Genomic DNA, 16,418 nt, shown 5'->3' on the forward strand with positions numbered 1-16,418 from the left:
AAGGTGAGGTGCAGAACTCAAATTCCAGTAAGAAGACTAGACTTAATGGTCTGACTGAGACTGGAGGAACCCCAGAAAGCATGGCCCCTGGATTCTCTATCAGCCCAGAACTAAAATAATTTCTGAGGCCAACTCTTCAGACAGGGATTGGATTGGACTGTGGGGCATAAAGTGATACTCGTGAGGAGTGTGCCTCTTGGCTCAAGTAGATACAAGAGACTAAACGGGCAGCTTCTAGCTGGAGGCGAGATGGGAAAGCAGAGGGTTAGGAGCTGGCTGAATGGACATGGGGAAGCAGGGGTGGAAAGGAGGAGCATGCTGTCACAGTATGGGGAGAGCAGTTAGGGTCACATAACAATGTATGTATAAATTTTTGTGTGGGGAAAAAAAAGTATGATGAAAGGATGAGAAAAAAAGTGGACTGTGTTATTCTTTCAAACACCCATAAAGTATTTCTCTTGCCTTTCTTGCTTGTGAACACTCTTTTCCAATGACTACGCTATCTTCCTATGTTATTGTTATGGACTGAATTGTGTTCCCCAAAAATATGCGTTGTAAATCTTAACCTCTATACCTCTGGGACTGGGGAAACCCTGGTGGTGTAGTGGTTAAGTGCTACAGCTGCTAACCAAAAGGTCGGCAGTTCAAATTTACCAGGCGCTCCTTGGAAACTCTATGAGGCAGTTCTACTCAGAATCGACAGCAAAAGGGTTTTGTGGTTATGGGAATGGGTTTTCTTTGTTATGTTAATGAGATAGTATTAGTGTGGGGTGTGTCCTGAGTCAATCTCTTCTGAGATACAAAAGAAGCAGATCACACAAGGAAGCAAGCCTGCAGAGATGGAAGAAGGCAGATGCCACACCACATGAACATTGCCAAGGAACTGAGAAACAGAAGCTGAAAAGAGACAAGGACCTTCTCCCAGAGCCAAAAGAGAAAGAAAGCCTGTGCCTAGAGCCAGTGCCCTAAATTCAGACTTCTAGCCTCCTAAACTGTTAGAAAATAAATTTCTGTTTGTTAAAGTCACCCACTGTGGTATTTCTGTTATAGCAGCACTAAGACAGTTATTAAAAACTAGTAGTACAACCATCATAGTAAAGACTGGATCAGGCAAAAACCATCAACAGATGCTGAACCTTGGGGAAGATTTTGACGAGTAGCAGGGTATCTGCATGGTGGTAAAGGAGCCCTGGTGGCACAGTGGTTAAGTGCTCGGATGCTAACCTAAAGGTCAGCAGTTGGAACCCACTAGCTGCTCTGTGGGACAAACATGTGGCAGTCTCCTCCCATAAAGGTTACAGCCTTGAAAACCCTGTGGGGCAGTTGTACTCTGTCCGATAGGGTCACTATGAGTTGGAATCAACTCAATGGCAATGGGTTTGGTTTTTTTGTTTTTAAAGACTGCCTACTAGTTGCAAGGGGATTAAAAACCAGCAATTTTAAAGCAGAGAAACTGAACAACACCGTGACCCAGTGATCAACATTAATCTCACCAATGAGGGGCAGAGGAACCCTGTGTGTCTATGACGTGATATGCTGTAAAGGACACAACATCAACTTGCAGTATTTCAGCTGAGAATGCATGACTGGCATCCAATCAGGAGGAAACACCAGACCAACTCAATATGAAGAAAGTGCAAAAACAGCAGGGGGCTGTGCTCTCAAAAAATGTAAATGTTATAAAAGACAAAAATAGGCTAGGGAAATGTTCTAGATTAAAAGAGGTTAAAGAAGCATGATAACTAGATGCAATGCCCAATTCTAAACTGGATTCTGTACTGAAGGGGGAATGACGGAGGGCATTACTGGTTCAGCTGACAAAATTGGATAATGGATACCTGATTAGGTAAGAGTTTGTTCAATCTTTCATTCCTTAAGTGAGAAATGAGATACCAAGGTAAAAATATAATGGAAGTACTAGGTTTTCTGACCCCATGCATAACTAATTTTCCCACTGCTCATCTTTACAGAGTATCCAGCAAGTGAGTACTTTCTCCTCCTTGAGTGTGGACAGTATGCTTTAGTTTTCATTTCAGCAATAAACACTAAATATAATTGTGGGAAAAGGAAAAACAAATTAATATGCCTCCCTGACCAGAAGGCTCCTATGAGCTTACCCAAGACATACAATTTTCACACTATGGCTCCATGGCCTCCAAAATTAAAAACAAAATCTAAGAGTTCAAGCTGCAATAAGTAGCGCTTTGTCACTTCAGGTATTCATTGTCAATAAGCAGCATTACTAAAAAGTACAGATAGAATCATTTCTAAGGAAAAGTACATGTTTAACATTTCCACTGTATCTAAGAACTACAACTTTCATCTTCATCTCTCAAACCCGCATCAAAGAACTTTTAATATAACGAATTATATTTTTCTACACAAAATTTCATGATATACTTACAGTTTCACAAGTAAGACATCTGGTTTCATTAGTTAATGTTCCCTGAAAAATCTCATGAACCCACGTTGGGTCTGGTGTGCTGTTATTGTTTTCACTGTCAATATTACCATTAGGTAAGCGGCCATTTTGTTTTTCCTGCTTTCTCTCTTCTTGTAAAATATCAGCAATTGTATTTAATAGGTAATTTAAGAATTCATGGGCATCTTGCTGCATGTAGTTGTCAAAAAGCTCTAAAAATTAAAAAATAACATTAGATAATTAATTCAGAATCAATAACTTCAAACAAACAAAAAAATTAAAAAAAAGAATTATCTAGTAAAAAAAACCAAATCCTTTGCCTTTGAGTTGATTCCGACTCACAGTGACCCCATAGGACAGAGTAGAACCGCCCCATAGGGTTTCCAAGGAGTGGCTGGTGGATTCAAACTGCCGACCTTTTGGTTAGCAGCCAAGCTCTTAACTACCGTTCCACCGGAGCTCCAGAAAGAGTACAGTTAACATTGTTAAAATGAAAGCTGACAAATTTAGAAGAAAATTTAGGGTAAGTTTTCCAAGACGAAAAGGAATAAAATAAATTACACTTTGGAAGAGCTACAATATGACCACATAAAGTTCTAAACATTTAGAAATCATGAAGTTAACCTGAAAATTATTAATATCTTCAACATATAAAGAGCTCATAGAAAAGAAAACAACACAAAGTGGGCAAAGGACTTGAAATTCACAATTTATAGAAAAAGAAATTCAAAAGGTTAAGAAAAAAATAAGAATAGTAATCAAAAGTTCTTGATTTTCCCGTATATAAAATTAGTTATCCTCTTCCTTTGCAAAGTTATTGTAAAAATAAAATGGGAACCAGTGAAAGCCCCTATTGGGAGGTGTAGTAAAAGAAAATAAAGAATGTTTTTAATAGTGGTGTCAAACAAAGCTTATAAAAAAACATCACATTCAAGGTGTGGCTGCTAGAGCTAGACTGTTTGGATTTTATTCTGGTTCCAATTGGACGTCCGCCATTCACTTGACCTCCCCGTGCCACAGTTCCTCACCAGAAAAACGGGGCTAATAGTAGTACCTACCCCATGGGGCTGTTACGAGAATTAAAAGTGCTTAGAACACAACGTTGTAAGTGCTCAAAGATCATGAGCCCTTGCTGCTATTATTACTGTTATTGAACAGAGCACACACACGTACACAAAGCCCAGAAGCCATAAAGAAAAAGACTGACCACATAAAAATTAAGAATTTTTGTATGGCAAAAATGCCATAAACGAAGACAAGTAATGAGCTAGAAGAAAATATCTGCATATGACTATCCAGAGTATGTAAAGGCTTAATATCTAGAATATTCAAACAACTCCTTTACAAAACAAGAAAAGGAAACCCAACGAAAATACTGGCAAAGAGAAATAGGCAATTCAGAGTAGAAAGACAAATGGCCAAATAATGTACAAGTGACTGGAAATATAAATTACAACAATGACAAGACATCATTTTTGCCATCACTTTGGCAAAACAGAAATGACAGAGTGCCCGGTGTTGAGCGGAGCGTAGGGGACGGCACTCTCACCCCCGGCTGCCGGTGCCTCATCTGGTTTGGCCTGCTCTGGTCTGTGCATGTACTGAAATGAGCACGGACATGGCTGCTCGTTTATGTAACAAAGTCTGAAAACATCCCAGCTATTTATTAGGAGAATGGTTTATTTTTAAATTATTTAATTTATGGTATAATTTTGTTAGGGAACACTGGGCAATAGTTAAAAAGGAAGTAGTTCTGTATGAACCAACACGGTAACATTTCCAAGATACCAAGTCAAAGCAGCAAGGATGCAGAATGTGTAGCAGGATCTCATTTTTACCTAAAACAAACAAGAACAATAACAACAATAATGACAAAAACGTCACAAAATGTAACTATAGTTTTCTATATTGTTGTTGTTAGTTGCCGTCAAGTTGATTCTGACTCATGGAGACATGATGTGTGCAGAGCAGAACTGTGCTCCACAGGGTTTTCAAGGCTGTGAGCTTTCAGAAGCAGATCATCAGGCCCATCTTCCGAGGTACCTCTGGGCTGGGTTCAAACCACCAACCTTTCGGCTAGTAGTTGAGTGCTTCACTATTTGCGCCACCAGGGACTCCTTATAGTTTTCTATATGGACATATATATTTAAGTGCATAGAAAAAGGTTTGTAAGATCCAAATTATTCCTAAAGAAGAAGGTGAGATTAACGGGTTGGAGACAGGGCAAATCATCAAGAGAAACTTTTACAAGGAAATTTTACTGTAAGAATGTATACATATATTATTTGTATATTTAAAAATAAAACAGCTTTCTACACAAAAAGCCCACTTCCACTTCCTATCATTGCCTGTTGCACATCCTTCATATCCAATACTTCCCAAGCCCCTTTTTTAAAAAACATTTTCTGCACGAGTCTATCTGTTCCATTTTCACTTTTGTTGTTGTTCATAACGTTTTTTCTTGTTCTTTTACAGTCTGCAGGATCTGCAGGGATGCCCCTCATGTTGTTCTTTTCATTTTGATCTGTCTAGTTCAGGTGAGCTCCCCTACTCAGATTACTTACAAAAGTCTCCTGTCCTTCAGTTTTACTCTGCTCTGTTCTACCCTGAAGGAGCCCTGATGGTACAGTGGCTAACCCTTTGACGACCCAATTATTTTGAATTTTTTGTTGATATCATGTGTTTTAATTAATGGAAACATGTTGAATCACTGAGTGTGTCTCAATTTTTGGTAGGTAGTATGGATTTTTTTTTTCTTGCCTCCCGCCCTCCATAAGCCCACCCAAAGTGTTTAGTGGTACTACCACTAATTATACCCAGAGTGTCACTGGGGCCTACTGGTATATATGCATAACAAATAAAAATTTCCAAAATTTCTATTTTTCCTATCAAAAATTCAGATACCTCATTCATGCAGCACATGCCCATTTCTTCAGTTTCAAACAGTCATAAAGGCCCCTGCCTTTCAGCAGCATGCACTGTCAGTGGTACAACAGCTTCCCAATAAACCTCAGAGGCTGAAAAAGTTCATGGTCACTATATGTACCGCTGGGCACGAAAGGGTATGGCTGTCAACCGAAAGGTCAGAGGTTCAAACCCACCAGTCACTTTGCTCTGTGAGAGAACACCTGGCAATCTGCTTTCGTAAAGATTACAGCCTTGGAAACCCTACAGGGAAGTTCTACTTTGTTCTATAGGGTTGCTACGAGTTGGCATCAACTCAACAGCAATTGAGTATTCCACCCTGTACATACAGAAGAGTTTGCAAACACACACCTTTGATTCATAGACTGTGAATCTTTCTACTTGGCACTTCCTGTATTATGGTACGATTCACATTATATCTTTCAGATTCATTATTTAATTAATTTCACATACCCAAATACATTTTACAAATTTCGATCTCAAATCAATTACAATAATATTAAGAATGCAATTGGAGCCACACTTCATTTCTCTGCTATAAATTTAACCTGAGAGATTCAATTAGCCTTAAATAAATTCACTGTTATTTTTAAGAATAAAAGGCATGAGTTCTAAGGGTTACCACATTAGTCTACATGGACTTTTAATACCTAAACGATCTTTACTGTGGTATGCTGGGTGTCCACTGGTTTTTGCCCACAAGGGATAGCAGATTCATTCCCTACTCCCATGCTCACAGCATAAGTCACTATAGCTATTCCCAACATAGTGATTCAACCTATACCTCTGCAAACCTTGGCAGTTCACTCCACCCGAGACGGCCAAGTAGTGCTTAGGAACCTAGATGGTTCTGCCACTGGAGAGGACTATACCAAGTCGAGATCACTGAAGTCAATGACTCTGAACCTTGCTTCTCAATGCAATAATCTTCCACTCCTGAAGATAATACCCTACCCCTCAACCCCATTCCTTTCTCTACCCCATCCCTATCCTCTACTACCCACATTCACTTATTGTACCTTATTTCCTTCCTCATCCTCGGGATTTTCTTCTTTCTCAAATTTTTCTGCTGCTCTTTCTAGGAATCTCGATCTGTTCTAAGCAAACTCCCCATCTCTTCAACCTTTAGCATCTTCTAGCTCCCTGCTGTCACTTCTAAACCATTACACTTTCACTTGCATATAAAAATTTGCCCTCAACTAATGAGGCCCAGCAGTCCAGGGACAAGGTCCAGAAGGCAGAAGGGGACAGGAAAGCTGGTGATAGGGAACCCAACGTTGAGTAAGGACAGTGTTGATGTGTTGTGAGGTTGTTAACCATTGTCACAGAGCAACATGTGTACCAACTGTTAAATGAGAAACTATTTTGTTCCGTAAGCCTTCATCTAAAGTGAGAATAGCAGCACAAGTGGAAGAGCGTAGTCAATGTCACTGAACTGTGCATGTAGAAATTTTTGAAATGGTGTATCTTTGGCTACGTATATTTTCACCAAAAAAAAAAAAAGGTTGAGAAGGGAGAGGGCTGATATATTGTGGGGTTGTTAACCAATGTCATAAAGCAATATGTGTACTAGTGTTTCATGAGAAACTATTTGTTCTGTAAGCCTTCACCAGAAGTACAATAAAAAAAAAAATAAAGTTGCCCTCAATCAAAGCTCATCGATCTAGTCATACTACCCTGTACCCTCCTCTCTCTGTTGTCATATGCCAGCCCCCTTCCCCATCAATCCTCTGATGGCCTGATTCATGGTTTCTCTCTCCACTCAACTCCTGCCATGAACTTGATAGTTTCAGCATCTACGCAACTTCCTTAAATGCACATGCGCTCCTTAAATCAAGTGCCGTGGAGGTCAACTCTTCAGACAAAGATTAGACTGGACTATCGGACATAAAATGATACTTGTGAAGAGTATGCTTCTCAGCTCAAGTAGATACATGAGGCTAACTGGGCAGCTCCTGTCCAGAGGTGAGATGAGAAGGCAGAGAGGGTCAGGAGCTGGTTAAATAGACACAGGAAATCTGAGGTGGAAAAGAGGAGTGCGCTGTCACAGTACAGGGAGAGTAACCAAGGTCACATAACAACATATGTATAAATTTTTGTATGGGAGCTAACTTGAATTGTAAACTTTCACTTAAAGCACAACACTAAAAAAAAAAAAAATCAAGTGCTGTCTTTGCTCCTTCACTCACCCATTCCCAGGTCACAAATCTAGAATCCCCCCACCTTGAGAAGGTTCAGTCAGATAAAGATCGGAAAGAATAATGGCTAGAGTTGAGAAGGGGGCCTGAGTAAAGTGGAAGCAAACTGGAAAAGCCACCAGGGAATATGAAACACAACATCACGGGGGTGGGCCAGTAAAAAGATTTGGAAAGCACCGCCACACTCATAGTTAAGGTCGGAGACGATGAACTCACCAGAGTAGGTATCTACACGCTGGCTCGATGCCACAACCAAAGTCGTCTCATCATTCTCATGTTTAAAAAATTATTTTATCCTATATGCAGGTTTTGTCAAAGTAATTCCTTCTTTTGTAAAGCAAAAGTGTGCAAGTGTTTTTGATTTTTAAAAACTGGAAACACCTCTTTTTAGATGTTCTTTTACCCCAGAAAAACCTCAACTGACTTGAAGGCTCTGGAAATGAGATGCAAACTGAACCAGAAAATAGTCTAAACTTCTGCTGAAATATTTCTAAAATAATCAGTCCATTTTCTATACACATAAAACAAAAGAAAAACTAAACCAAACCCGTTGCCATCGAGTTGATTCCGACTCCTAGCAACCCTACAGGACAGAGTAGAACTGCCCCATAGGGTTTCTAAGGAGCAGCTGGTTGAACTGTCAACCTTTTGGTTAGCAGCCGAGCTCTTAACCACTGTGCCACCAGGGCTCCTTCTATACATATAATATACTAAATATGCCTACATCTTGCAGTGCCTCGAGAGTGGTCCCTATAGTTTTAAAAACATCAAGTAGTACTGCAAAAACACTGAAACAACAGAGACTGAACAGCCTCAGGACCATCTGTGTAAATTATATTTAATTTTTAAAACCCCAGTCTTCTTATGGTTTGCTTTCTTCTCTGCAAAGCAGCATAATGGGAAAGGTGGACTTCCAATTTTCTTTGGTAAATTAAACAAATTCATTCACTCAACAAATATTTAGTAAGCACCTAGTAAGCCACGAACTCGATTATGTGCTAGGAATACAATGGTGAGCAAAAACAAATGGGTTCCCTCCATCATGGAACTGACAGTCTAGTGGGAGAGACAGACAATTTCATTATTAAATAAATGTATATTTATAAACTCTTATAGTCCTGATATAGCTGCAACATTAATGCATCAAAAAAAGAAACCTAAATCACTGCTTAAAAATAAGTTATTCTCTTTATTAATTCTGTTCTGAAGTAGCTGTAGCACTCATTACATAAAATACCTTTTATGCTTTTTTAGAAAAAAAGAATTGATTGAAATGAGTATGGGAAATCATTTACTCAAATCGATTTAACAGGTGTTATCTGTGGACCGTGTTTCCTCACTTGGGGAAAACCATGACAGGATATGTGTATATCACATCTCCCCAGAGCACCTGAACCACTGCTACGCATGTGCAGATTCCTTCAGAACGAGAACCTTTTCCATCTTCTTCAGCACAGTATCCCCAGCACTCAGTTCACTGCCTGCCACGTGTTAGGTATGCTTGACATTTTATAAATGTCGGAGTGAATAAATGAACAAACAAATGAACGAACAGGAGGGTTTGAAACAGCTAAGATGTTTTGAGAAGAGTAAATTTTACCTAAAATAAAATTTTTAACTATGTATATCGCTACAGATGACATTCAAGTCTACCTTATCAAAAAAACCTGTTGCCGTTAAGTTGATTCCAATTCATAGTGACCCTATAGGACAGAGAGTAGAACTGCCCCACAGAGTTTCCAAGGCTGTAATCTTTATGGAAGCATACTGCCACATCTTTCTCTCATGTAGCGGCTGGTGGGTTCAGATAGCCGGCCTTTCAGTTAGCAGACAAGCACTTAACCACTGTACCACCAGGGTTCCTTCAAGTCCACCTTAAATGATGCTAAATTTTCTAGCTGAGATTCAACTCTAGCAAACATTAACTACTTTAAGATGCTTCAGATCACACTAAACTGTGTTTTAATTCTTCCAGGATAACAGAGCCAATATAAGATGGGTTTAAGTATAAACAGATGAAATAACTTCACTTCTTACCTAGATTACTGCAATAGCTTCCTGGCGGGTCTCCCTGCTTCTACTCTTACGCTACGCATTCCCATCCCACCACACCCAACAGCCAGAGTGATCTTTTCCTAATGAAAATCAGAACACATCACCACCTGTACAGAACCCTCCAATGGCTTCCCACAGCTTTCAAAATGAAACACAAGCTCTAGGCACTGCCGTTCTCTCTGCCTCTTACTCCACTCTGTCGTTGCTGTCAGGTGTCCTTTAATCAACTCTGACTCACAGCAACCCTATATGACAGAGAAGAACTGCCCTATAGGGTTTTCTAGACTATAATCTTCATGGAAGCAGATCGCCAGGTCTTTCTCCCACGGAGCAGCTGGGCGGGTTCCAGCCGCCAACTTTTTGGTTAGCAGCCGAGCCGTTAACCGTTGCACCACCAGGGCTCCTTTTTCACTCCACCTGAGCCACACTAATTTTCTTGCTGTCCTTCAACCACTCAGGGCATCTGCACTTTCTGTTCCTTCTACCCATTGCCGTTGAGTCAATTCCAACTTGTAGTGACCCTATAGGACAGTGTAGAATTGCCCCACAGGGTTTCCAAGGCTGTCATCTTTACAGAAGCAGAGTGCCACATCTTCCTCCCGCAGAGCAGCTGGTGGATTCCAAGTGTGACCTTTCGGTCAGCAGTCAAGTGCTTTAACCACTATGCCACCAGGGCTCCTTCTTTCTGCTTGTTACATTTTTGCCATGACCTTCTAGTAGATTGTTCCTCACTTCTAATTTCTGCTCTAACGTCCCATTTTATAAGAGACCATTCCCAACTATCTACATCTAAACTAGCAACTCCTCCTTCTCTATCTCCTTTGCCCTGCTTTATTTTTCTTCACAGCAATGACACATATTATTACATAATTGTTTACTGTTTATCTTCCCCACTAGACTGTCAACTCCATGAAGGCAGAGGTTTTATTTTATTTCTATGTCCCTGGTTCTGAAACAGTGCCTGGCACACAGCAGGAACTCAAATATATACTAACCAATTCAAACATCATCAAAGATAGCTTTTATGGAGCAAGTGTTACCATATTATATATAGGAGCACTTTGATACAGTCCTCTCCTGCTATGAGTAGTAGTATTTTAAAAACAAAAATTGATTCATGAATATAAAATAAAATCAGTTTTTTTCAAGCAATATCAAAATGATTAATAACATAAAGCAATAAGTAGGTGAAGTTTTTAACACATTATGGAAGGAAATTTATTAGGAAGAACTGTCCGACAGTGAAAGACAGCGGGCAACTTATTTTCCAGAGATTTAAAAGAAATAAACAAATAAAATATCTCAGAAGGAAAAATATGCAATGGATAATATATTTAATCCTCTTTGATGTTGTCTCTACACAATTCTTAGGGAAAAACTCAAAAGTCAAAAATAAATATCAAAACATACTTAAAATTCCAGCAACATCAAAATAATAAAAGTGCTTTTCTAGTCAATATTATTTCTAAATTGTAGAAAAAAAATAAAGAAAACTTATGAGAAGATGGGTTTGGAATGAAGTTTAAGAAGTCTATTGTGTATCATTTTACTCTGCCATTTAAAAAATTCAGAAAACACTGAGCTATTACTAAGTAATAAACACTGTAAAAACATCCAAGCTTTGATAAGTAACATATGAAGCCACAGGTAAATAATCACATGTACTTTCAAAACACAATACTTGAACTCTATGTTCAGCTTGAGAGTCAATTTAGCCAAAAGAATCATGGTATATTTAAAGACCACATGCAATATATTAAACAACAAGGCCAAGAAAAATGTATTATTAAATGAAAAGGAAAATAATATGCGATCTGTGTGAGTTACATGTTTCTGATGCTGAATGCTTCTAAAATACTAAAAATCTCTGGCAAAGTACAGCAGGTTCAAATATCATGTACATGAATGTTCTCCCAGGACAAAATTTTAACATTTCATACTGATACAGACAAAAAGACTAAGAACACTTGAATTGCTGAATTCATATTCCAACAGGATTGTATTTCGCTTTCCTAAAAACAGAAGATACTGTGCAGATTTGTAGTCTAAAGAAAGTAAACATGCTTTGCTTTCATCGGGGAAACCAAAACATATATGTGTGTTGGTGAGCAATGAATCAACTGCTCTGTATTTGTATGTGAGGGAAACGAAAACAAAACAAACCACTGGGCAAGTGTATCAAAGTCAAGACTAATACATTATTAGCCTCATACTATTTCAGGGTCTTCTTATGTTCCAGAGAACTAAATATCCACGTGATAATGAACAGTGGCAACTGCATTAACTTAAGGGCAGGATTACACAATAGAATCTTTAACAACCATCCTTAAAGACTTCTCAAGTCATATTTCTGTGTGCATCTTTTTATTTGATAGATGACAAATCAAGTTAAAAATAGCACTTCAATTTTATTTCTACAACTGAAATGCCTACGTCAGACAAAAATCAGAATTCTATATTTTATTTAAATTCCTTTTGAATTTTTTGGAGGCAGCATACCACTGCAGATATAACACTGGGCTTCGGTATCAGGAAGAATTTTGTATACCAGCTCTGCCACTGACCTTGCACAAATGACTTTAACTTCTCTGGGCCTCAGTTAGCACATGTGTAAAGTGAGGTGAGAACATCTAACTTACAGGCTTGCTGTGACAACTGAATGAAAAATATTTTGAGACAGAATGACTTTAAAAAGGGAGGCAGGGATTAAAATTTATCTACCTAAAGCGATCTAGGCTCTGTTCTGGCTCTTTCCTTTCCCCGCGTTGTGACTCTTGGCAAGTCTCTTAGCTTCGACTGTTTTCAAGGCCATGACAGGGGAAATAACATGCTCCCTACCTCAGACTAATGCAGGAATCAAATAAATTAACACCTATGAAGGCGTTATGAAAACAAATGCACAATAATGTGGAAAAACTTCATTCTTGATAGACAAGCCAAGCAGGCAACAAAGATAACTATGATTTCTCATTTCCTGGCATATACAATTTTATTTCTGTATAACACACTTCAAACATTGATCACACCTCCTAGTAATCACTGTGTGACTATGTCCTCACTAAAACTTCTTGAGACCGGAATGGCATCTTTGTTTCCTCAATGGCTAACATCAGGCATACAGTAGGTGCTCAGTAAATGATTAGTGAATTACAGTATGCTCTATCTACCCTGCCTGTTAGCAGATATAAGCAATTCATTAAGAAGGAGAAGAAGAATTACCATTTTCTTTCCGTAATCTTGTTATGAACTTCTTAGGAGGTATTACACCAACCTTTTTCTTCTGAGTGGCTATGCTATGGAAGAGGTCTGCTAAGCATGTAAGAAGGTTCTCCTTCTTCCTAGGTTGACTCTTGTATGCTAGAACTTTTTCCCGAAATGGACGACAAAAATAAAGTGCTTGAAGAACTGAATTGCAGTAGCAGGTATTTCCAAACTAGAAGAAAAAAAAAAGTTTTGTTAAATTTAGGGCAACTCATTTTCAAGACAATTTCCATATGCACACTTAAGACATCAGGAAGAAAAGATAGGGAATTTATGATGCTCATAAACTAAGAGGTACCTGAAAGCACAGAAATCATTCTGAATGCAAATTAACCATCTTAACATTAAGGAGGTGCTCTAGGCATAGGGTTCAGGTTAAAACTGAAGGGAAATATATGTAATTAACTAGACCTTTATGAAAAACTACTTAAAGAGCTACACCTTCAGTAGAGAGATCAGTTAAGGTTTAGGATTCTAGGTAATTTTTTTCTTTTCAAGTTTCCATTTTTATTATAATATTGGTTGTATATTCAGCATTTTAAATATTATACATTTTAAACTATAACTCAAAAAATTAAAAAAAAACACAAAAGCAAGATTTTTCTTTCAGGTTCTTAGGTGTCATCTTAAAAAAAAAAAAAAGAGGAAAAACAGTATCTTCTAAAATGTTAGATTACAAAGTTATCAACGTGATAGCCCAACAGCCGCTGAAATATCAGGTCTCCTCATTCTTGATATACTAGTCAGACATGCTCTTCAGAGCCACAGTCCAATTCTGAACCTGGATCTATTTCTTACTGGCTATGCAATCTAGAGTATGTCACTATACCTTAATGAACTTCAATTTCCTCCACTTCAATTTTTTTTTGGGGGGGGCAGGGAGGGGAGAGAAGGGAGATATCCTACCTGATAGAGTAAATGACACCTAGTTTGATAAATATTTATTACTTTCTTTTTCCCTCCCCATTAATAGACTTCGGCTCCAAAAGTCCGCTAATGAAATACCAAAAAGTCAATGTATGAGTTCCCTGGAATGCTATGAAGCTGTAAAAAAGCATGTGAAAAATTCTCATATAACTACCATGGGTGCTATCATATACATATTAAATGTAAAAAGTTAGGTACTCAGCAGTGTCTAATAAATGGGCAATATGGTCAAATATGTACATAGATATACACATATTTGCTTCTATTTTCAAAAAACAAGGGAAGATAAATTAAAAACTACTAAAAATAGTTATTTATAGGGAAAGCAGCAAAAGGCAGAAGGGACAAGGATGAAAGTGAGACTCCTATAAATGGATCTCGTTATAAAGTTTACTTTGTACCTTTACTTTACAAAAACAAAAACATAAAATTAAATCAAAAAAGAAAGAAAAAAAAAGCAATCCTTAAAATTGAAAACAAATAGAAAGAAATGAACCTAAATGAATGTTTATCCAATTGGTGGCGTAACTACACAGAGGGAAAAAAATTACTTCAGGTGACTTTAAAATACAGTATTTTTACTGTCTATCTCTAGTGAGATATAATCTAAGAATAAGGAAAACCATAAAGAAATCTTAAATACCACTCAGTAGTCATACTGCCAGAATTATACTGATACTGTTATTTTGAAACTTCTATAGATACATTGCAGGATAACACAAGCAAGAAATTAGGTTAACACCCTTAGGACAAACAATTTTAGTGTAAAGGAAAAGAAATATAATAATAAAAATCAGAAAAGTAAAAGCCCTGTAAACTTCAATTGGAAATGGAAATATCAGTATAAACTCACCTTTTTTAAAAATCTTAAAAAAGTGTGAGTGTGTGTGTGTTTAAGCTCTATCTACTGAAAAGGATAGGAGCAAGGAGCTTCCCCTGTACCCAGATTATGGTCTCTAAATACATTTTCTCATCAAAAGGGAACTAGGACACCTTGGAAATGTGGCTGATAAAAAGTAAGGAATGTACAATATGCAAGATTAGCCTTAATGGATATTTTTATGGTATCTTTACGTGTGAATACAAGAACCAACTTTTGTCAAAAAGAATCAGTGCAATGATTTAAAATCTATCAACTATAAAAATCTATGAATCAATAATGACATTATAAAAAAGAAAGAAACCCTCCTTAGTCCCCACTGGAGGCTGCAAACTAATAAATAAAAGGAAAGCATCAAAGTTATATCTTGCCTTCCTTATAAGAATGATATTTCAGGGTCACTAAATAAATAGTTGATGAAGACATTCTTGCTTATAGAATAATTCCAGCTAATAAATTCAGGAGAAATGGTTGTAAATAATGGATTAGGCAATAATTATCAATGGATGCTAAAAGCATCAGGATAAAGGTTAATGGGGAACTTTAAAATGAAGAGATCAGACCTGAAACCTAGGCCATTTTAGCATCATTAAAGGTAAATAACCAATTAAAAAAAAAAAATGAATAACCAAACATTGTATGTCTCATGACATGATGCGCCTCCTATGATATATTCTTGCCTTAAAAAACAAAACACTAAATTTTAATCCACAGTCAGGGAACAGAGGAAGGAACTAGTTAAACAATACCACAAGAAGGAATGGGCCAAAGTCAAAATGTGGCATAGTTCCTAGGACAAATAAATGACCTGGTTTCTCTACAAATCAATGATATGAAGAAGAAAACAGGTTAGGAAGAACACTGTGAAGTAATTAATGTCACTGAATTGTACACTTAAAAATTATTAAAATGACATTATGATTTATATATATATGTGTGTGTGTGTGTGTGTGTGTGTGTGTGTGTGTTTTACAACAATAAAAAAAGAAAAATACAAGAAGCAAATGTGACAGGCTAAGAAACTAGGAAAAACCAAACCAAATCCATTTCCATCGAGTCAATTTCAAATCATAGAGACCCTATAGGACAGAACAGAACTGCTCCATAGGGTTTTCAAGGCTGTGAATCTTTACAGAAGCAGACTGCTGGAGTAGCTGGTAGGTTCAAACTGCCAACCTTTTGGTTAGCAGTCGAGCACTTAACCACTGAAGCACCAAGGCTCCTCCAAGAAACTAGAGGAAGTCTATATTTTGTACAGAATACAAGAAATCAATCCTAGCACTTCTGCTTAACGTGACTTGCTTAATCTTCTCAATGCCTACACAGCTCCTTTTGAAACCACCTTTTTAAGCCATTTATCCATTTTGGAGAATTAGATCGATTGAAATTAGATCATATAATCTCTAAATCTACATTTAAATTGTAAAAGATTGTAAAAGCAGAAATGAATAAGAGAGGGTGATGTCGTCAACACTTTGGCATTACGGGGAGTTCTGGTGGTGCAGTGGTTAAGAGCTTGGCTGCTAACCAAAAGGTTGGCAGTTCAAATCCACCAGCCACTTCTGTACTACAGGGTCGCTATGAGTCTGAATTGACTTGACGGCAACAAGTTTGGGTTTTGGTGGCATTATGGAACCTCCTCCCTTCTTTCAAGATACCTTTGGGAACTGGAAGGGACACACAACCATATCACATTTGTGTAGGGTAAGGGTTCAGCATCATCCATATATTAAGTATTAGTAAAACGTAA

At 37.8% G+C, this 16,418-nt stretch overlaps 1 protein-coding gene across 2 annotated transcripts in view; it reads right to left on the bottom strand.

Moving 5' to 3' along the window:
* The window catches only part of USP12 (ubiquitin specific peptidase 12), a 92,057-nt gene that overhangs the window by 18,915 nt on the left and 56,724 nt on the right, over positions 1 to 16,418 (bottom strand). For both annotated transcript variants that reach the window (XM_004386572.2, XM_023740931.1), the window contains exons 3-4: positions 12,820 to 13,033; positions 2,405 to 2,634 (exon numbers count right to left, since the gene is read on the bottom strand). In XM_004386572.2, the coding sequence (XP_004386629.1) occupies positions 2,405 to 2,634; positions 12,820 to 13,033 (444 nt within the window). The remainder of the gene's footprint in view (positions 1 to 2,404; positions 2,635 to 12,819; positions 13,034 to 16,418) is intronic.

The sequence above is a fragment of the Trichechus manatus genome, unplaced genomic scaffold (genome assembly GCF_000243295.1).
Source record: "Trichechus manatus latirostris isolate Lorelei unplaced genomic scaffold, TriManLat1.0 scaffold00168, whole genome shotgun sequence".
NCBI classification, from domain to species: domain Eukaryota; kingdom Metazoa; phylum Chordata; class Mammalia; order Sirenia; family Trichechidae; genus Trichechus; species Trichechus manatus.